Consider the following 23,245-nt stretch of genomic DNA (forward strand, 5'->3'; position numbering starts at 1 on the left):
AAAGTGCTGGGATTACAGGCACGCCTGGCCTCCCAACCGCTAATTCTTATGTTCATCCATCAGTCTCTCGCTCGGGCTGCCCTAGGAGGAGGTGAAGTGACCCCAGCTCTCTGCTCTTCACATGGGTGCTGCCGTGTCACTGGCTCAGGCTCAGCTGCTGGGTCTCCTGGCTCAGGAGAATGAACCCTTCCTCCACCTCAGCTCAGAGCACAGTGATGATTTGTGACTTCCTTCCCAGTAGAACTTCAGATCTCTGAAGACAGGGGGTGGGGGATGTGCTTGAGTGTTTGTACTCATGGCCTTGTTCTAGGAGTGACAAAGCTGGAACACAATAGCTATATGCATGAAAAGGTTGTCACTTGTCACAACTAACAGGCTTTCACCTCATGGAAATTTTCTTCCCTTGTGCACTTTTCCCCTGGCAGTGGACATGGCTGCACTCTTCCAAGAAGCGAGCAGCTGTCTCGTCTGCTCAGACTATCTAGAAAAACCGATGTCCCTGGAGTGTGGATGCAGCGTCTGCCTCAAGTGCATCAACTCACTGCAGAAGGAGCCCCATGGGGAGGACCTACTTTGCTATTGCTGTTCTGTGGTCTCTCAGAAGAACAAAGTCAGGCCCAATCGGCAGCTAGAGAGGCTGGTTTCCCACATCAAGGAACTGGAGCCCAAGCTGAAGAAGATTCTGCAGATGAACCCAAGGGTGCGCAAGTTCCAAGGTAAGGAATCTGTATACCCTGCCCCCTTCCCACGACCAGACCAGGAAAAATCATTTGTGCAATTGGTCCCCATTCCATATGGGGATTAGCTGCTGTCTGGCATCTAAAATTGAGATGCTTCTTCATCATCAGATTCGCAGCCCTGACAACACACAGAATCACCTGGTGATCTCAAAAACAAAAACAAACAAAAACCCGATGTCTATGTCATGGGTTAGACAAGGGATTCTCTAAACTTAGTGTGCTTAAATTACCTGGAAATCTTGTTAAAAGGCAGATTCTGAACTAGGAGGTCTCAGGATTGTTCCCACTGGCTTAGGGACTTTGCTGAGTAGCAAAAACATAGAGCAACTGAATTTGAACTTCTCTTTAGCAAAGGTTCCCAGGACTCTGACATTAAAATGGGCCTGATAATTCTAATGCACAGTGAATATTGGCATCCATTGCAGCAAACAACCTCACCCCAGGGTTGGGAAGAGTTTGGAATGGAGCACCTGTGGTTTCTGTGACTGTGGGGAGAGCTGCAGACACTGGTCTCCTCATCCACGCGCCATGGGCTTCAACAGGGGTCCTGGCTACAGAAAATACTATCACTCTCCATAACTCCGGAGAAAAGGGACATTTAAATGAACAGATTATGGTCAGCCTGGGCAAAGAATTATACCTATAAATGGTGGTGGGCCTCTATGATGTCCCTGACACTAGTAGCTTCTGCCCTGACACAATCTCTACTCATCCACCTACCAGTACCTGACTGTCTCTCTGCTGAAATACGGAGGACACATTCACCCTGGCCAAGTCATGTCTGGAACCGTCTTCCTCCTTCCTTGCCCATGTTCGTTTATTTCATTCCCTAATTCACCATCAAACAGCAATCAATCCCCTCAAGTCTTACTGTAATCTATAAAATCTATATTGGTGATCATATCAGTTTTTTGACTTGAAGGATTATATGTTCTGTAGATTTCTTTTTCTGAATGTTCTGGACAATTAATTTTCTCTAGGCCAGATCTCACTGCCTCCTTCCTCTGTCATCACATTGTCAGCTGCAGAGATGTCCCATCTGCTGTCAGAACTGTGCACAATTAATTTGTTTACAAACATGGAAAACAAAGGCCTGGAATCATGCTCTAGATACTATTTAAATTGAAGCAATAAAACGTGGAAATAAATATCATTTAATATCGACCACTTGCATTGTCTTATTATTTATTTGTTCCTGCATCAAGGTGGTAGAAAGGGGGTCATGGTGTCTGCCTTCAGAGACCCTCCACTCTAAATGAAGAAAAGTCCAATGAAGCAAACATGTGACATAAAGTAAAATAAGAATTGCTACCGTGAATAAGAGTCGGGTATTTCTACAAAGCATACCTGTGAGAATTTGAACTAGTCAAGGAAGTTGCCTCATGAAATTTTGATTTTGGGGGAGAATTAAAGAAACTAAAGTCAAGAGACATTTGGGCCTTTGAAGTAGAGGAGAGGCATGGGGTGGGCTTCGGTCCATTTGCTGAGCAACTTTTTTTCCTTTTCACAGTGGATATGACCTTGGATGCCAACACAGCCAACAACTTCCTCCTCATTTCTGACGACCTCAGGAGCGTCCGAAGTGGGCGCATCAGACAGAATCGGCAAGACGTTGCCGAGAGATTTGACTTGTCCATTTGTGTCCTGGGCTCCTCTCGCTTTACCTGTGGCCGCCACTACTGGGAGGTAGACATGGGAACAAGCACAGAATGGGACCTGGGAATCTGCAGAGAATCTGTTCACCGCAAAGGGAGGATCCAGCTGACCACAGAGCGTGGATTCTGGACTGTGAGTTTTGAGGGCTGGAAGCCGCCTCTCTGCCAGCACGGTGCCGCCAACTTTCCTCTTCATAGATGGCAAGTTACAGCGAGTGGGGATTTTTCTGGATATAGGCATGCAGAATGTTTCCTTTTTTGATGCTGAAGGTGGTTCCCATGTCTATACATTCAGGAGAGTCTCTGCTGAGGAGCCACTGCGCCCGTTTTTGGCTCCTTCAATTCCACCTAATGGTGATCAGGGTGTCTGGAGTATCTGTCCTGTGATGAACCCAGGCACTACTGATGCTCCAGTCCATCCTGGGGAGGCCAAACAAACATCCACTGCAAAAAAACAAAAAACAGGGTAAGAAAATTACTTGGGTGGGTAGACTTGGAAACTTTCTACTTGGTAAAAGCATTATACAAAGTCATAGGAGAAAAATACGGGACATGCCATGATTGTACTTAATCTAATTTGATTAGATTATAAATTGAGTCCTAAGTATTAATTATTGCCACCATCCAACTCATTGAGTCTTATGTTCACATCTTGTTTCCTATAGAAATGTCCTGTATTCTGGGATCAATTTCCAAATGCTTTACTTTTTTATTTCTGTAAGTTCAAATTAATGTATTATAGAAGTTATGAGTTAAATAAACATTGGAATATCACCTAATGGATTATGTGATTTTCCTTCCTCAGCCTCCTGAGTAGCTAGGATTACAGGCACTCACCATCAACCCCAGCTAATTTTTTGTATTTTTACTAGACAGAGGGTTTCACCATGTTGGCCAGGCTGGTCTCGAACTCTTGACCTCATGATTCACCTGCATCGGCCTCCCAAAGTGCTGAGATTGCAGGCGTGAGCCACCGCACCCAGCCGGATTATGTGATTTTCTAAATGATAAGAGTGCAATAGATTTTATTCATAGTAAAAGTGTGAGTGTGTGTGTATACGTGTGTGGTGCATGTGTGTGTATTTGAACAGAGAGCTGGATAAATGCCTATGTCCTATCCAGAACTGAAAAGACAAGTTGTCGCCATCATTGCTCAGTGTAGGTAGCATTTTCCTGGATGTGCGTTCATCTACATTAACAATGATAATTCCCCCAATTAATTATTGTAATTATTAATTGTAATTGTTACAATTAATAAATATGCAGGCTAACAAAGCAAAAAAAGATGACACACATTGTTAATATCAGAAATAAAAGAGGGGCCATGTCTACCAAACTGTTGAGCATTAAAAGGATAATCTGGGACTGTTATGAATGACTCTATTCCCACATTTTGATAACCTAGGTGAAATGTATCAATTCCTTGAGAGACATAATCTTCCCAAGGTCGCACTAGAAACAGATCATCTGAACTGCCTCTGCCTATTAATTGAATCAACATTAAGAACTTTCCAAAAAAGACAACACCAGAACCAAATGATTTCTCATATGAAATCCACTAAATTCTTACGAATCCCAACATATTTTCACAATACAATCCAAAAATTGTGCTCTTAGGTATGCACTCAGTTGAGATGAAAAGTTATGTCCACACAAAGCCTGCACAGGAATGTTTACAGCAGCTTTATCTATAGCCACCAAAACTAGAAGCGAGATGTTCAAGAGGTGAATGAAAAAAATAATCATCCATAAAACACAATATTATTCTGTCATTTAAAGGAGTTCTCCATCAAGGCATAGAAAAGACAAAGGCATGTATCAGAAAGACTGTGAGGGCATGGCTTCAAGTGGATGAGCCCGTACAGAAAGGCAGCAGAGCAGGGTGACTTTAAGTATATTGATTAGTGAAGTAAGTTCATCTGAAAAAGCTACATAATACTGGGTTGGTGCAAAAGTAATTGCGCTTTTTGACATTAAAAGAATGGGGAAACCGCAATTACTTTTGCACCACCCTAATATATGACTCCAACTATACGACATTCTGGAAAAGGCAAAACCAAGGGGATGGTAAAAATATCAGTAGTTGGCAAGATTTCTGGAGAAAAAGAACAGAGATTCATGAGTAAAGAAGAGGGAAGTTTTGGAGATCAAAATGGTAAACATAACATGGTAAATATTTCAAAATTCATAGAACTGTGCAACAGGAAGAAAGAACACTATGTGAATGGTAGACTTTAGATACAAATGTATCAATATTTGCACATTAATTTTAGCAAATACAACACGGTAATGTAAGATGGGAAAGTTAGGTGGAATTAAAAGGTAGGGTGACAGAATAGAATAATACAGGAACTTTGTATATCACATGCTCAATCTTGATGTCAATCTAAAACTCTTGGTTAAAGAAACATATTCATTTTTTAAATTGTAATCTAGCATGACTGTTTCAGGGAGATCTCTTCACAATAATGTACAACAATTGAGTCATGTTTAGCCATTAGCTGGAAAGATTGTCTTACTATTAAATGTGAACCAAAATTGACTTTTAAATGTGTATTTAATTTTGTGATTTCAGCAATACTTCTTGACTAGGCAAATAAAAACTCTGGCACATTTGAACATATGGCTTAACTTATTCATAGCTTCCTCTTACATATGGGACACTGAATATAATCCACAATTGTTATTCTTAAATCAACGTAATAAATTTCCACGGTACCTTCATATGGGTGCACCTGGTGGTTTGCCCAGAGTCCAGGTTGTATCATGTGCCTCTTGGTGTAGACGCTGTATCTTTTTTTTTTTTTCTTTTTTATTATTATACTTTGAGTTCTAGGGTACATGTGCATAACGTGCAGGTTTGTTACATATGTATACTTGTGCCATGTTGGTGTGCTGCAGCCATCAACTCGTCAGCACCCATCAACTCGTCATTTACATCAGGTATAACTCCCAGTGCAATCCCTCCCCTCTCCCCCCTCCCCATGATAGGCCCCGGTGTGTGATGTTCCCCTTCCCAAGTCCAAGTGATCTCATTGTTCAGTTCCCACCTATGAGTGAGAACATGCGGTGTTTGGTTTTCTGTTCTTGTGATAGTTTGCTAAGAATGATGGTTTCCAGCTGCATCCATGTCCCTACAAAGGACACAAACTCATCCTTTTTTATGGCTGCATAGTATTCCATGGTGTATATGTGCCACATTTTCTTAATCCAGTCTGTCACTGATGGACATTTGGGTTGATTCCAAGTCTTTGCTATTGTGAATAGTGCCGCAATAAACATACATGTGCATGTGTCTTTATAGCAGCATGATTTATAATCCTTTGGGTATATACCCAGTAATGGGATGGCTGGGTCATATGGTACATCTAGTTCTAGATCCTTGAGGAATCGCCATACTGTTTTCCATAATGGTTGAACTAGTTTACAATCCCACCAACAGTGTAAAAGTGTTCCTATTTCTCCACATCCTCTCCAGCACCTGTTGTTTCCTGACTTTTTAATGATCGCCATTCTAACTGGTGAGAGATGGTATCTCATTGTGGTTTTGATTTGCATTTCTCTGATGGCCAGTGATGATGAGCATTTTTTCATGTGTCTGTTGGCTGTATGAATGTCTTCTTTTGAGAAATGTCTGTTCATATCCTTTGCCCACTTTTTGATGGGGTTGTTTGTTTTTTTCTTGTAAATTTGTTTGAATTCTTTGTAGGTTCTGGATATTAGCCCTTTGTCAGATGAGTAGGTTGCAAAAATTTTCTCCCATTCTCTAGGTTGCCTGTTCACTCTGATGGTAGTTTCTTTTGCTGTGCAGAAGCTCTTTAGTTTAATGAGATCCCATTTGTCAATTTTGGCTTTTGCTGCCGTTGCTTTTGGTGTTTTAGACATGAAGTCTTTGCCCATGCCTATGTCCTGAATGGTACTACCTAGGTTTTCCTCTAGGATTTTTATGGTGTTAGGTCTAACATTTAAGTCTCTAATCCATCTTGAATTAATTTTCGTATAAGGAGTAAGGAAAGGATCCAGTTTCAGCTTTCTACTTATGGCTAGCCAATTTTCCCAGCACCATTTATTAAATAGGGAATCCTTTCCCCATTTCTTGTTTCTCTCAGGTTTGTCAAAGATCAGATGGCTGTAGATGTGTGGTATTATTTCTGAGGACTCTGTTCTGTTCCATTGGTCTATATCTCTGTTTTGGTACCAGTACCATGCTGTTTTGGTTACTGTAGCCTTGTAGTATAGTTTGAAGTCAGGTAGCATGATGCCTCCAGCTTTGTTCTTTTGACTTAGGATTGTCTTGGAGATGCGGGCTCTTTTTTGGTTCCATATGAACTTTAAAGCAGTTTTTTCCAATTCTGTGAAGAAACTCATTGGTAGCTTGATGGGGATGGCATTGAATCTATAAATAACCTTGGGCAGTATGGCCATTTTCACGATATTGATTCTTCCTATCCATGAGCATGGTATGTTCTTCCATTTGTTTGTGTCCTCTTTTATTTCACTGAGCAGTGGTTTGTCGTTCTCCTTGAAGAGGTCCTTTACATCCCTTGTAAGTTGGATTCCTAGGTATTTTATTCTCTTTGAAGCAATTGTGAATGGAAGTTCATTCATGATTTGGCTCTCTGTTTGTCTGTTACTGGTGTATAAGAATGCTTGTGATTTTTGCACATTAATTTTGTATCCTGAGACTTTACTGAAGTTGCTTATCAGCTTAAGGAGATTTTGGGCTGAGACAATGGGGTTTTCTAAATATACAATCATGTCATCTGCAAAGAGGGACAATTTGACTTCTTCTTTTCCTAACTGAATCCCCTTGATTTCTTTCTCTTGCCTGATTGCCCTAGCCAGAACTTCCAACACTATGTTGAATAGGAGTGGTGAGAGAGGGCATCCCTGTCTTGTGCCAGTTTTCAAAGGGAATTTTTCCAGTTTTTGCCCATTCAGTATGATATTGGCTGTGGGTTCGTCATAAATAGCTCTTATTATTTTGAGGTACGTTCCATCAATACTGAATTTATTGAGCGTTTTTAGCAGGAAGGGCTGTTGAATATTGTCAAAAGCCTTTTCTGCATCTATTGAGATAATGATGTGGTTCTTGTCTTTGGTTCTGTTTATACGCTGGATTATGTTTATTGATTTGTGAATGTTGAACCAGCCTTGCATCCCAGGGATGAAGCCCACTTGATCATGGTGGATAAGCTTTTTGATGTGTTGCTGAATCCAGTTTGCCAGTATTTTATTGAGGATTTTTGCATCGATGTTCATCAGGGATATTGGTCTAAAATTCTCTTTTTTTGTTGTGTCTCTGCCAGGCTTTGGTATCAGGATAATGTTGGCCTCATAAAATGAGTTAGGGAGGATTCCCTCTTTTTCTATTGTTTGGAATAGTTTCAGAAAGAATGGTACCAGCTCCTCCTTGTACCTCTGGTAGAATTCGGCTGTGAATCCATCTGGTCCTGGACTTTTTTTCGTTGGTAGGCTATTAATTATTGCCTCAATTTCAGAGCCTGCTATTGGTCTATTCAGGGATTCAACTTCCTCCTGTTTTAGTCTTGGAAGAGTATAAGTGTCCAGGAAATTATCCATTTCTTCTAGATTTTCTAGTTTATTTGCATAGAGGTGTTTATAGTATTCTCTGATGGTAGTTTGTATTTCTGTGGGGTCGGTGGTGATATCCCCTTTATCATTTTTTATTGCGTCAATTTGATTCTTCTCTCTTTTCTTCTTTATTAGTCTTGCTAGCGGTCTGTCAATTTTGTTGATCTTTTCAAAAAACCAACTCCTGGATTCATTGATTTTTTGGAGGGTTTTTTGTGTTTCTATCTCCTTCAGTTCTGCTCTGATCTTAGTTATTTCTTGCCTTCTGCTAGCTTTTGAATGTGTTTGCTCTTGCTTCTCTAGTTCTTTGAACTGCGATGTTAGAGTGTCAATTTTAGATCTTTCCTGCTTTCTCTTGTGGGCATTTAGTGCTATAAATTTCCCTCTACACACTGCTTTAAATGTGTCCCAGAGATTCTGGTATGTTGTATCTTTGTTCTCATTGGTTTCAAAGAACATCTTTATTTCTGCCTTCATTTTGTTATGTACCCAGTAGTCATTCAGGAGCAGGTTGTTCAGTTTCCATGTAGTTGAGCGGTTTTGATTGAGTTTCTTAGTCCTGAGTTCTAGTTTGATTGCACTGTGGTCTGAGAGACAGTTTGTTATAATTTCTGTTCTTGTACATTTGCTGAGGAGTGCTTTACTTCCAATTATGTGGTCAATTTTGGAGTAAGTGCGATGTGGTGCTGAGAAGAATGTATATTCTGTTGATTTGGGGTGGAAAGTTCTATAGATGTCTATTAGGTCTGCTTGCTGCAGAGATGAGTTCAATTCCTGGATATCCTTGTTAACTTTCTGTCTCGTTGATCTGTCTAATGTTGACAGTGGAGTGTTGAAGTCTCCCATTATTATTGTATGGGAGTCTAAGTCTCTTTGTAAGTCTCTAAGGACTTGCTTTATGAATCTGGGTGCTCCTGTATTGGGTGCATATATATTTAGGATAGTTAGCTCTTCCTGTTGAATTGATCCCTTTACCATTATGTAATGGCCTTCTTTGTCTCTTTTGATCTTTGATGGTTTAAAGTCTGTTTTATCAGAGACTAGTGTTACAACCCCTGCTTTTTTTTGTTCTCCATTTGCTTGGTAAATCTTCCTCCATCCCTTTATTTTGAGCCTATGTATGTCTCTGCATGTGAGATGGGTCTCCTGAATACAGCAGACTGATGGGTCTTGACTCTTTATCCAGTTTGCCAGTCTGTGTGTTTTAATTGGAGCATTTAGTCCATTTACATTTAAGGTTAATATTGTTATGTGTGAACTTGATCCTGCCATTATGATATTAACTGGTTATTTTGCTCGTTAGTTGATGCAGTTTCTTCCTAGCCTTGATGGTCTTTACATTTTGGCATGCTTTTGCAATGGCTGGTACCAGTTGTTCCTTTCCATGTTTAGTGCTTCCTTCAGGATCTCTTGTAAGGCAGGCCTAGTGGTGACAAAATCTCTAAGTATTTGCTTATCTGTAAAGGATTTTATTTCTCCTTCACTTATGAAACTTAGTTTGGCTGGATATGAAATTCTGGGTTTAAAATTCTTTTCTTTAAGAATGTTGAATATTGGCCCCCACTCTCTTCTGGCTTGTAGAGTTTCTGCCGAGAGATCTGCTGTTAGTCTGAGGGGCTTTCCTTTGTGGGTAACCCGACCTTTCTCTCTGGCTGCTCTTAAGATTTTTTCCTTCATTTCAACTTTGGTGAATCTGGCAATTATGTGTCTTGGAGTTGCTCTTCTCGAGGAATATCTTTGTGGCGTTCTCTGTATTTCCTGGATTTGAATGTTGGCCTGCCCTACTAGGTTGGGGAAGTTCTCCTGGATGATATCCTGAAGAGTGTTTTCCAACTTGGTTCCATTTTCCCCCTCACTTTCAGGCACCCCAATCAGACGTAGATTTGGTCTTTTACATAATCCCATACTTCTTGCAGGCTTTGTTCCTTTCTTTTTCTTCTTTTTTCTTTTGGTTTCTCTTCTCGCTTCATTTCATTCATTTGATCCTCAATCACTGATACTCTTTCTTCCAGTTGATCGAGTCGGTTACTGAAGCTTGTGCATTTGTCACGTATTTCTCGTGTCATGGTTTTCATCTCTTTCATTTCGTTTATGACCTTCTCTGCATTAATTACTCTAGCCATCAATTCTTCCACTTTTTTTTTCAAGATTTTTAGTTTCTTTGCGCTGGGTACGTAATTCCTCCTTTAGCTCTGAGAAGTTTGATGGACTGAAGCCTTCTTCTCTCATCTTGTCAAAGTCATTCTCCGTCCAGCTTTGATCCGTTGCTGGCGATGAGCTGCGCTCCTTTGCCGGGGGAGATGCGCTCTTATTTTTTGAATTTCCAGCTTTTCTGCCCTGCTTTTTCCCCATCTTTGTGGTTTTATCTGCCTCTGGTCTTTGATGATGATGACGTACTGATGGGGTTTTGGTGTAGGTGTCCTTCCTGTTTGATAGTTTTCCTTCTAACAGTCAGGACCCTCAGCTGTAGGTCTGTTGGAGATTACTTGAGGTCCACTCCAGACCCTGTTTGCCTGGGTGTCAGCAGCAGAGGCTGCAGAAGATAGAATACTGCTGAACAGCGAGTGTACCTGTCTGATTCTTGCTTTGGAAGCTTCCTCTCAGGGGTGTACTCCACCCTGTGAGGTGTGCGGTGTCAGACTGCCCCTAGTGGGAGATGTCTCCCAGTTAGGCTACTCAGGGGTCAGGGACCCACTTGAGCAGGCAGTCTGTCCCTTCTCAGATCTCAACCTCCGTGTTGGGAGATCCACTGCTCTCTTCAAAGCTGTCAGACAGAGTCGTTTGCGTCTGCAGAGGTTTCTGCTGCGTTTGTTATTGTTTACTGTGCCCTGTCCCCAGAGGTGGAGTCTACAGAGACAGGCAGGTTTTCTTGAGCTGCTATGAGCTCCACCCAGTTCGAGCTTCCCTGCGGCTTTGTTTACCTACTTAAGCCTCAGCAATGGCAGGCGCCCCTCCCCCAGCCTCACTGCTGCCTTGCTGGTAGATCACAGACTGCTGTGCTAGCAATGAGGGAGGCTCCGTGGGCGTGGGACCCTCCCGGCCAGGTGTGGGATATAATCTCCTGGTGTGCTCATTTCCTTAAAGCGCAGTATTCGGGTGGGAGTTACCCGATTTTCCAGGTGTTGTGTGTCTCAGTTCCCCTGGCTAGGAAAAGGGATTCCCTTCCCCCTTGCGCTTCCCAGGTGAGGCGATGCCTCGCCCTGCTTCAGCTCTCGCTGGTCGGGCTGCAGCAGCTGACCAGCACCGATTGTCCGGCACTCCCTAGTGAGATGAACCCAGTACCTCAGTTGAAAATGCAGAAATCACCGGTCTTCTGTGTCGCTAGCGCTGGGAGTTGGAGACTGGAGCTGTTCCTATTTGGCCATCTTGCTCCACCCTACTAAGTTTATTTAAGCAAATGATTCCATTTTACTCTGTGTTCCCTGCTAGAGTCAAGATTCCAAAAATGGTATGTCATATTCCTCTTTTATTTCATGAGTGCAAATTTAACTATCTTCAGTCAACAAATAGTGGTACCATTACACATTGAGAATTAAAATTTTGGTTGACTTCTATGGTAAAGTACATCTCAAATGTTTAGAATTTGCTTTCAGTTTGGGAAATTATCAATATAGCTATTATAAACCTTTCTGTGCAGTTTTTTTTGAACTTAAATTTACTTACTGTAACTAAGCAAACACTTAGGTTTATGATTACTTGCTAAGTGTGATAAGACTATGTTTTCCTTTGTAAGAATTTGATGGAATTTCCCAATGAAGCCATTTAGACTCAGTGGGTGTTTTTTGAAAAGTTATTATTGATTCAACTTCTGAAATATATGTGGATTTATTCATTTTATCTGCTCCTCCTTAGAAGACTTTTGGTAGTTTCTGCCTTTGAAGGAATTGGCCTATTTCATCTAAGGTATCAAACTGTAAGCATAGATTTATACAAACTATTTCTTTATTATTATTTTAATGTTAATAGGTTCAGCAGTAATGACTCCTCTTCAACAGATATTATTAGTATGTTGTGACTCCTTTCTTTGCTTTGTTTGGTAAGCCAGGGTAGAGGTTTAATAAGTAGAGTGTACTATCTGAACTTTGCTGTATTTGGATCCATTCCGGCTACTATGAGAATTTTCTTGCTCACAAAACCTGTTCCTGTTGTACATGTGAGAAATGAATAATGAACTTATATTTATTACCAAAACCTCTTTGATTCATTATGAGGATGGATTACAGCAGCTTCAAGGAGATAATACCCAAACATGAATACTAGGTTTATCTAAACTAAAAAACTGAAGACTTTAAAAGAAGCCATTAAAGTGACTGAAGAATGTGGAACATTATTATTAGCTTCTGATGGAACAGGAATTTATAGAACACCTGGAAAATTCTCATCAAAAATGACACATGAAAATGTCATCATGATACCCAGGATGGAACTCATTGGTCACAACGACACACATACTGTATAACCTTGATCTCTTGACTGCCATAAAATCTTTCTTGCATGTAACTCAAAGTTTTATTCTGTAGTTTAACCTCGCCATTTATTTCTGTGCTCTTATTAAAAATTTAGTATTTTTTAAAATGTGGTTGCAAAGGGTTACGAAATTTCATTGTGATTATTCTTCCCTTAAGCGGAAAATCCCTAATCTTTCCTTAGAGATTTGGAATAGACCGCTACTTGCCTATCAATAACAAATTGTTATTGCTGCATTGGTCGCCACAGAGATATGATTATGGTTTTTCTTTGAGTCTCCCCGATAGCCAGGTATGGCCATATGACTAACTTTAAGCCAATGATTTGTAAGCATTGTGCTTTATGGAACTTCCACAAAGTCTTCCTTCTTCTTCCTTTCCTCCATCCTGGTATCTGGAATGAATATACGAAAGCAGACACCCTAGGCCACAAAGATAGCAGCATACTGTCTGCTGACTCCCTTACTAGACAAGTTACACAAGAACAGAAATCTTGTTTATCTTGGTCAAAGCAACCTCCACAAGACTTCAAAGTATTGTCATGTGCTAAGGATGCAGGTATTGAATGAGTATTGAATGGATGAATAAATGAATTTACTCCAGACCCACTAATAAATAAGGTCTCAGCTTCCTTCACAGAATATAACTCTTGATTAATTTAAGTCACATTACTTCTATTTGCCTTCCTTTACTCTGCCAAACTTGCACCTGCCATAGAAGGATAGTGTTTTTTTAAAATGTGCTCCAAAATTTCCCTCAAAAAAAATGTTTTAAAATCTATTTTCATAACAGTGCTTCTCAGTATATTCCTGCTTGGCAAGTTTTAAATTCTTCAGTTTTCATGGTCATGCATGCATATTTTTGTGTATGTCTGCTGTTAAATGCAGGCACTGATTTGTAACAAAATAGACCTCCCCTCGAGTCCGTAAGAATCATCCAAAATGCTATCTAATGACATTCCTGGGACCTGAGCCAATATTATTATTTACATAGAATGCAGTCACTGGGTCCTGAGGATTTCACTGGATGTTGGTTGCTGAAACTGAACTTTATCGGGTCTTTTCCCCTTCCACAGTGGTTATCCGCATTTCAACATGTCACCTGTCTTCAAACTTTACTTAAATCTTTTCAACTAAGTGGAATCTTTCTTACCCCTGCTCCTCTGCTTTTTGAAGCAACCCTTTTCTTCCTGCGATCACACTCCCTGTGGCCCCTTTTGTGGTCTCCTCTGTGGTCACAGGGTTTGTAAACACTCGTACTTTTTCCAGCTACATAAATTTTATTCTTATTTTTCACTCTTACCCCAATTGTTACTTTTTCTTTTAACTCTATGAGGGAGTGAATTAGCCCTCTCTTCAACTTTTGTGATGCAACTATTTATATTTGAGCCTCTTGGTTTTTGCTCAAATTGCTTTTCAATTTACTCACTATTGAGGAAAGACATTATTTGGGATTTGTAAGGTGTATCTGGCTTTTCTAAAGTGCAGACTTCTCTATACATAATTGCCTCTTTCCTGGAGTAGTTATCTGAGAAGTCTACTCAAACAGAGAGAAACTGGTCATGAAAAGAGCTCTTTCTAAACCTCTCCTCTAGAAGAAATGTCTCTAGTCACATGGTGCTTCCTCCCTTCTTGATTTTGTGTCAGTACAAAGCTAATCTGTCCTCACTCTGGATTGCATCAACTTGTGCCTTCTTGGGCATCATGTGTTATGAATTTTCCCTACTTTTCCAATTGTAAAGATGTTTTCTTCATTGGTTCTTACCATTTAACATAAAAGTATATGCACCTTTATTCGGTGGTAGGGGCGGGGGTCAGGGAATGAACGCTTTCTTCACCATGTATCTCCCTTTAACTATTCCCACATCTCTCTTTTCAGCCAAACTTTTAGGAGGAGAAGCCCTCAGTTGATGTCTTTACTTTCTCACCTCTGGTTCACTCTTTCCCCACTGCTGACACTCAGCTTACACACATCCTCAATCATGGAGTTGCCACAGGCAATGGCATTTGGACTTTTCTGCCTTCTTGGCAAAATACGACTCTGTTCATTGGGGTATTAGGTATAAAGTACCTACTGACCAGGCACTGTGCTAGGTGCAGCCATCACAGAAATGAGAAGCAGACACCACCTCCGTTCTGATGAGACTCACCAGATCAGCCATTTCTGATGAACACTCAGGTGCCTTGACTCTCACTTTCCACTTTTGCAGGCTTTACTTCATGCCACGTACATTTTCCCATTCCCCAAGTCTCCTTTCTCTCCAAACCCCTCCCCTTATTAGACACAGTTTTTTCAAGCAATCATGGTCATACCCATGGCTTCCATTGTTTTCTATATGCTGATATGACAATAGAATTTAAATGTTGTTCTTATATAACAGTTTTATTTTACGTGACACCTCATTTGTACAACCATAAATTCAAAGTTTCCCTAAGAAAGTAATCACTAAAAAATTGTCATATTCTTAGTATGTAAATTGTAGGAAATTTCCTTAATGGTTTGAGTTACTGTGTGTGTGTTACTTTTGAAAACATGAGTTGGGATGTCACAGCATGGACTTAGCCTACAGAGGTTTATATCCAATTTTCAACCTGAGGGGTCCGTTTCAATGTGACACTTAAAGAGTTCAAAACTGTCTCATTCCGCACACCTATTCCTCTTCCTACATTCTCTGTCTAGGGGAGAATCACTGCTATTTACACAGTCCATCAAACTAGGGCCTTAGCAGCCTGTTTTTCCTCTCCCTCTTCTTCCTCGTCTAATCACCAAGCACTTCCTGTTCTATCTCCCAAATGACCACAAAACTTTTCCTTCCACTTCAGTCACTGCCACTGCCTTTAGCCTTACTGTTCTCCAGACGAACATAGGGTCTCTTAATCAGCCCTACTGCTTTCATCAAGTCCTCTCCATTGTGCAGAGCGACGTCACTGCCAACACATCTGAGAGAGACTCCTCGCCCCTGTGTGGTTCAGTGACTCTCGTTTCCAGAATAAAATTCAAACTCTACCCCAGCACCAAATTTTGGGTCAGACAGATCTGCGTTTTTATTCCAGTTGATTCACTGTCCAGCAGTGTAGCCTCAGACAATTAAACCCTTTGTTTGCTCATCTGCCTGAACTCACTGAGGGTTGGGACTGTTTCACACGTGCAGTATTGGAACTTTCAAAAGACTTAATATTGAATGAAGGGGAGGCATTTTAAAATCCACACCAAAAAACTGTTATTCTTTTAAAAAAAACACTAATCTACTATGTCACTTCCCCTCCAAGCAGGACTTCTGCCTTTACTTTCTGATAATCGTGATCGGCTTGTGGGGATCCAGATTACTCAGGATTAAATTGTGGCCCTATCTTGAGCAGTCATGGAAACTTGGGGAAGCTACTTAACTTCTCCATTTAGATTGATTCTGTAAAATCCATAAAATGGAATGGTTTCTGGGGGTTAAATTAGTATGCCACAGTCGGAACACTGTCAGGCTTGCCAGACGTTTACTATTCGTCTTCATCAAATGAGGACAGTGATATCCCACTGTGTGGTTCTCAATTTTGTGTAAGAAAAACATGCTTTATGCATTGTTAGTAAAAGAAATATCTGAATATCCCTGCCATGGAAGAAACAGAGGGAGAAAAGACAGTTGGTAGGTCCTAGCATTTCAGAACTGGGAAGGATTAATTCAGTCCCTATTTTGTAGACAAGGAAGGGAAAGTGTGATGTACCCTAGGCTTTCATTCAAGTCACAGTCATCACTCTTTATTGACAGTGGGACCAGGGCTCTGGGAGTGGCTACGGTCAAGTTGAAGACAAAAACTAACACTTGTAAGACAGGAGAGAAGCATTTCCTTACAAAAGCAGTCAGAAATTTGTGTATAACTACATTTGGTGAGCAAATGAAAGCTGCCGGACTCAGAAAAACAGAGATGCTAACGGAACTGACTTCAGTAACCAGGGTTTTCTATGGAGTTCATTGCCCAGGGTGACTTCCAATAACAACCCCCACTCCCCTGCACTTTTCTCAGGACTGGAAAGCTCAGGCAGCCCAGGACGAAGAGTGCAGTCACCACAGACGGGCAGGGTGGCCACAAGGTGGGCAGCAGCAGGGATGGGCATTGTGAGCCATTGGGTGGGTCTGCGGGGTGGGGCATTGTGAGCCAGTAGCCTGACTTGGTTGCTTCCTGGTAACCAGGTGACATAGGAGGCTTTGTGGGTACAAAGCATCAACCAGGGCCAGCAGCCTTCAGTCGGTAGCAGGGAGGGTAAGGAGGAGGAGCTCCGACTACATTCTGTGTCCCTTAGTGTTTTTTGGTTTTTTGGAACCAGGAAAATTCCCCACCGCCATAGAGCAGCCACTGTGAGAGGTGGTGGCTGAGGCTCCAGGCTCACCTGGGGTCACACCACTTGGGCAAGACTAGAGCAGTACAGTGAATAAGGAGAGAGGAAACAGCAGTGTCGGTGCCCCATGGGGAACAAACTGAGTTCTCCCATGGGCCCCTGCTGTGGCATCGGCTGTGACTGCTGCAGGCTGAACGAGAGACCCTGCAATGAATCTGAGACTGTTGAGGCTGTGGCAGCCGCGGCACCAGCATCCACCGCTGCAGAGCCTGCCAGATTGAATTTGGGAGCCACGCAGGTCCATCCCGTGCAGGACCAGAGCAACCCCAACATCCCCAAAGGTAAAGAAGCCATGGGTGCCATTTGCTTTCTGGCATCTCTCTGGCCCCCACCGCCCCCACCCCTTTGCCGTCCCTCCCCCTCAGAGACATCCTCAGCTTCCAGCTCCCTTCTGACCGCAGCCGGCTTTCCCAGGGCTCGGCATGGGGGACAAAGGCTGGTTCTGCCTCTGTCTTTGTTGTTGAGCCTTCTTTGTTGAGGCCTTTTTGGCCTAGTCCCTCCCTTTTCTCAGTAAAATTTCAAATACTCCAGTTTTGGAGTCCCCATCCCATTCTCTGTCCTTACCTGTGTAGCTGGTCTGGGCCCTAAGTGAACGAGCCAGTTAAGGGCCCAGTGTTTCTTTTCTCCCATTCCTTAAGGTAACCTAATAACTGGGATAATTCAGACTCAATTATGTGGAGAATTCTTCAATTCAAAATAGAGTTTGCCATGGAAGAGATTCTATGGTATTCCTTTTTTTTTTTTTTTTTTTTTTTTATTTGAGATGGATCTCGCTCTGTCGCCCAGGCTGGAGTGCAGTGGCCGGATCTCAGCTCACGGCAAACTCCGCCTCCCGGGTTTACGCCATTCTCCTGCCTCAGCCTCCCGAGTAGCTGGGACTACAGGCGCCTGCCACCTCACCCAGCTAATTTTTTTGTATTTTTTAGTAGAGATGGGGTTTCACCGTTTTAGCCAGGATGGTCTCGATCTCCTGACCTCGTGATCCACCCGTCTCGGCCTCCCAAAGTGCTGGGATTACAGGCTTGAGCCCACGCCCGGCCTATATGGTATTCCTAATAGTGAGTCACATTGACAGAAGCTTCTTTATTTCTTCCAATTGTAATTTGAACAAAGAAGAAAAACAAATTGGGGGCCATGCTTAAAATGACTGTGAAAGGTATGACATGTTACTGCCAGGGCCGTAAAGAAGCTGTTTTTGTTTTGGTTTTACCCAAAGGAGTTTAGCCATGGAGCTCTGATGACTTGAAAATTCCCACTTTGACATGAATGTCTCTGCAGCCCTGTTACAGTTTAGTCCCTATTTTATAGACAAGGAACGGAAAGTGTCATGTGTCCTAGGCTTTCATTCAAGTCACAGTCATCACTGTTTACTGACAGTGGGACCAGGGCTCTGGGAGTGGCTATGGTCAAGTTAAAGACAAAAACTAACACTTGTAAGACAAGAGAGAAGCATTTCCTTACAAAAGCAGTTCAAAATTTGTGTATAACTACATTTGTGAGCAAATGAAAGCTGCCAGACTCCGGAAAACAGAGATGCTAACGGAACTGACTTCAGTAACCAGGGTTTTCTGTTGTGTTCATTGCCCAGGGTGACTTCCAATAACCACCCCCCCACTCTGCACTTTTCTCAGGACTGGAAAGCTCAGGCAGCCCAGGACGAACAGTGCAGTCACCATAGACGGGCAGGGTGGCCACAAGGTGGACAGCAGCAGGGATGGGCATTGTGAGCCATTGGGTGGGTCTGCGGGGTGGGGCATTGTGAGCCACTAGCCTGACTTGCTTGCTTCCTGGTAACCAGGTGACATAGGAGGCTTTGTGGCTACTAGGCATCAGCCAGGGCCAGCAGCCTTCAGTCGGTAGCTGGCAGTGGAATGAGAAGCTCTGACTACACTCTAATGACTGTTTTTGTGCCTCTTGGAGCTTGTTGCCTCCCTTTCTTTTTGAAATAAGACAGAAGATCCCCACCTTCACAGACAGAGAGAGCCCATCTTATTTGTTTTAAGAAAATGAATAAAAATGTGAGGGGGAGTCTTGTGAGGATGATGGGAGGGGCTTACAGAGAGGAATATCTTTTTTGGAATTCCTGAAATGGGAACAAACTTGTTTTGGACAAAGAGCAGAAAGACACAAGGGTGGCTGCAGCAGAGTGAAATGAATGTGATGGGTTAAGGCCGTGTGCACACAGTGAGCACTGACAAAGAATATGGACTTTAGTTGAGATGGGAAACCACTGGAGGATTCTAGCCTGGGGATCACAGTTAATTCTCCAAGAAAAAGACCAGCGGCTCTGTGAGAATACACTGTAATGCAGGCAAGGGTGGAAGCAGGGAGACCAGCTAGGAGGCTGGTTGGGTAGTTCAGGTGAGGGTCAACAGTGAAGAGACAAACAATGACCTGAAATAGGCTGACTTGAGAATCTTTAGATTCAAGTGAATCTAAAAGATAATAAAGTGGTAAATAGACAAGTCACAGAAAAAGAAATGCAGATGATCCTTAAACACGTCTTCACACATAAGAGAAAGGCAAATGACAACTATACCGCAGTGTCTCTGCTATTGAGGGAAATTCCAAGAACACGGCAGTACATTCTTTGGTTTGGCTGTACGGGCAGTTGCACTCATATAGTGCTGGTGAAAATGCAAAATGGCTGGACTCCACGAAGGGGAATTTGGCACAATCTCACAACCTTGCAAATACAGTTAAACTGGAAACGCTACTTGGAGGCGTTGTATCCTGAAGGTATACTCCATAAATAGGAAACAACCTATGCAGAAAGTCCTTGCCGCATTGTTTTCCGTAGCTCAATATGGGAAATAACTGAAATGTCTAGTAAGGGCCTAGTAAAATGAACTGGTGCTTCCGCCTAAAGGAGAACTACGGAGCTGTAAACAAGGGTAAGATGTCTTTTTACTGCTACCGACTGATTCCCAAGATAGGTTACACAGAAAAGGAAAAAGGGAGAACACGCAGTAATATACACAAAAGAAAGCAGGGGGAATAATGTGTGATTATAAAAACAAACAAAAAAACAACGCTGGGGAATTCTTGATGATGGGACTGTTCTCTCCTTAACTTCAGTGGGTAGCCGAAGTACGTATTTTCTCAAAATATTATTTTGTTGTGGTTTTCTAAAGGATGTTAACTGTTTACTTTTGACCTTTGAGTTAATTTGAGAAAGTTTTGCTTTGTAATTGATTGTACATTATGTAGTATATAGACGGCTCTTACATATTATTTGATCCTCTCAATGTTTTAAGTTAGGTGTTATATGGGAATTTTACTTGTGTCACATGAGAAGTCTGGTTCTAAGTATAAATTGAGTTTTTTGAAGTTTGAAAAAATAAGAATCAGATCAAGGATGTAAATTCTAGACATAGGGCATACAAAACTAGAATTTATTAAAAGGTACATATGGGCTGCTTTGGATACTACCTTTTTAAAAAAATCTTTCCTTTAGTTTATTAAAGTAGTTAAGCCTCAGGATTAAAACAGTAACATTAGATAATGAGAAATAAGATGGAGATACTTGTAACTCAGTAATGCTTTTTCTTTTTAAGAGACAGGGTCTTGCTTTGTCACCCAGGCTAGAGTGCAGTAGCATGATCATAGCTAACCGCAGCCTCAAACTCCTTGGCTCAAACGATCCTCCCACATCAGTCTTCCATGGAGCTAGGTATACCAGAGCTCACCACCACACCTGGCTAATTTTTAAAATATGTTTTGTAGAGAAGAGGCCTCACGATGTTGCCCAGGCTGCTCTCAAACTTCTGACCTCAAGCAATCCTCCTGCCTTAGCTTCCAAAAATGTCAGGATTACAGCCACGAGCCAGCACGCCTAGCCCAGAAATGTTCCTACAAGTCTGAAAAATGAAGTTACATGCTGTTAAATCTATCAGTGGATAACAATATACTATGATATGTCAAATGTCACAGCTCAGTCGTGGTCACTACAACAGTGACTAAAACGTAGAACAGTTCAGGCAAGTCTGAGAACTGAGAGGGAAGTACAGGATTGCTTTGGAAGCCAGATTTGGGATTGTCGGAGCTGGGAAAGCAGAAGCAAGGCGTGAGTGTGCACAGGACTGGGGCACGCAGCAGCTCCACGGTGTGCTGTGTGTCCTCTTACATGGCAGGCCACCTCCAGGCCAGCAGATGAGAATCACCTGATGGGTGGAAAGAGTGGATTTAGGTAAAATCTCAGACTGTGCATCGCAACTGAGAGAATTTATGTGTTTGTCTGATGGGTCATAACGCTAATCAAAGTGACAACACAGGGATAATAGAGCAGGTGAGTAAATGCAGTAAGCCACCTGCCACCTCTCCAGGGCATCAACCATCCCATAGAAATATTGGGGCAGCAGGATTTGACAAAGCTTGTGAGAAGAGCTCTCAGTTCAGGGTCCAAGGCATGATCTAGAGGACTCAGGTGTTGAGGGACCTCTGTCCCCAGGGAAATAACTACATTTTTGCCCCAGATCTTCATGCCTCACTGTGGTAACTCTGGGCAAGTCACTCAAAACGTCTTAAGTTTTAATTCATTGACTTGGAAAATACGGGTTGTAGCCCCTGCTCTGCCCGTCCCTCGGGGATAATTTGGGGATCAAGGAAATGACAGATCTCTTTCATGAGCCGGAAAGCATCATGCCCATGGAAACAGTGAAGTCACTTTCCACCCTTCCCTGCCTGGGAGCCATACACACTCGCTCTCTGTATGCAACCACTACCAAGTGTCTGGACTATTCTTCCAGACATTGAATGATTGAACACTTCTGGGCATTTACAAAGCATGAGTCTTCTTAAGCCTTTATCTGTATCTCATCATTTTTAGCCCAATAGATCTTAGTAGGTCTATAGCATAGATCTACTAACATTCCCACATCTCAGAATAGGGAACTGAGGCACAGAGGGGTTCATTTCACTCTCTCAGCTATGTGCAGATTCTAAGTAGGATTTGAACCCAGGCCATTCTTGGTGACTTGGATCTGCTGCTTTTCTATATTGTCTCATCTAAATAAAGGTATCTGCCTGCACCAACAGTCCATTTTAAGTGCAATGAACCTTGCAAAATCCGCCTGGAACCCAAATCTAATTCAGGTAGAGTTGAAAAGCAGACGGTAAAAACTGGGATCAAAAGTTTCATCTGGGAATAAGTTTTCACTAATTTCTCTGCTGTTCTCTGCCAGCGACATGTCAAGCACTGTCTTTACTATAATACATTTCGGAGATTCTAAGAAGTCTGCTCTACCTTGCAGATTTGGCCGTCGTCCCAAGCGCTGGACAACAAAACTATGGAGACGGAACAAAATTTGGCCTGTAGGAAATCAAGGTAGTGTGGAAATTAAATCATCAAGTTCACTTAAGCAAATCCTACGACACCAAGGAGAATGGTCCAGCAGCAGCTCAGTCCATGCTTCAACCACCCCCCTCCATACACTCCAGCCCCGGTCCACATCCCCCAAGGTTCCCTGTGGGATTCCTCAGCAACACCAATGCACTGACCATCACTCTATGTTCTCCTAGACTCTGATGAAGATCTGCAGGAGCCTGCACGTGGTGTGGTGGAGAATATGAAATCAGAAATTATAAGACGTATTTCCTTCTCTGGAAGATAAATTTTTTTTTTGATTTGTTTTCTGTTTTTTCTGGGGCTTCTAGACTATCAAGAAAATATCATTTTTGACTGCCATCATGGATCAGGCTTCAGTTGGTCATGGACTCTAGCGACTGGTCCCTAGAGGTTATGACCAACTGAGGCCTGATTGACGATGGCAGTCAAAGGACGGCATCACTTACAAACTGTATGGTAGTGAGTGTATTTCTCAGTAGCAACCTTTTCTCCCTGAAAAATAGTTTTGTATTTGCCAGCCAACATGGACACTTGCTAAATAATCCCCTCCAAAAAAACCCAGTGCATTTTCCACAAGCATCCTCTATGCTTTCTTTCGGGACCAGTTACCTGATCACTGTTTTGTTTTGTTTTTTTTCTCTTATTGCAGAGAAAGTCGAACACCCAGTGTCACCTCTGTACGTATTCTTTTTTATTTAACAGCTTTATTTAAACGTAGTTAACATGCAAAACCATGTACCCATTTAAAGTAGGTGATTCAGTGTTTTTGGATCTACTAACATTCCCTCATCTCAGAATAGGGAACTGAGGCACAGAGGAGTTCATTTCACTCTCCCAGGTATGTGCAGATTCTAAGTAGCATTTGATCCCAGGCCATTCTTGGTGACTTGGATCTGCTGCTTTTCTATATTGTCTCATCTAAATAAAGGAATCTCCCTGCACATACACTCTGTTTTAAGTACAATGACCCTTGCAAAATCCTCCCAGAACCCAAATCTAATGTAGAGTTGAAAAGCCGACGGTAAAAACTGGGATCAAAAGCTTCTTCTGGAA

The 23,245-nt window shown here is 42.1% G+C and overlaps 2 protein-coding genes across 2 annotated transcripts in view; both read left to right on the forward strand.

Moving 5' to 3' along the window:
- The first annotated feature begins 343 nt into the window (after positions 1-343).
- Positions 344-2,865, forward strand: LOC103223205 (ret finger protein-like 3). The gene is given in 3 exon segments (XM_073007128.1): positions 344-716; positions 2,251-2,534; positions 2,536-2,865. Coding segments are annotated over 3 exon segments (987 nt in total).
- A 12,961-nt stretch (positions 2,866-15,826) lies between these two features.
- LOC140709098 (uncharacterized) overlaps positions 15,827-23,245 on the forward strand; it is a 31,182-nt gene continuing 23,763 nt past the window's right edge. The window contains exons 1-3 of the mRNA XM_073006780.1: positions 15,827-17,126; positions 22,098-22,171; positions 22,842-22,869. The gene's annotated coding sequence lies outside the window, so the exon portion shown is untranslated. The remainder of the gene's footprint in view (positions 17,127-22,097; positions 22,172-22,841; positions 22,870-23,245) is intronic.

This window comes from Chlorocebus sabaeus, chromosome 19 (assembly GCF_047675955.1).
Source record: "Chlorocebus sabaeus isolate Y175 chromosome 19, mChlSab1.0.hap1, whole genome shotgun sequence".
NCBI classification, from domain to species: Eukaryota; Metazoa; Chordata; class Mammalia; order Primates; family Cercopithecidae; genus Chlorocebus; species Chlorocebus sabaeus.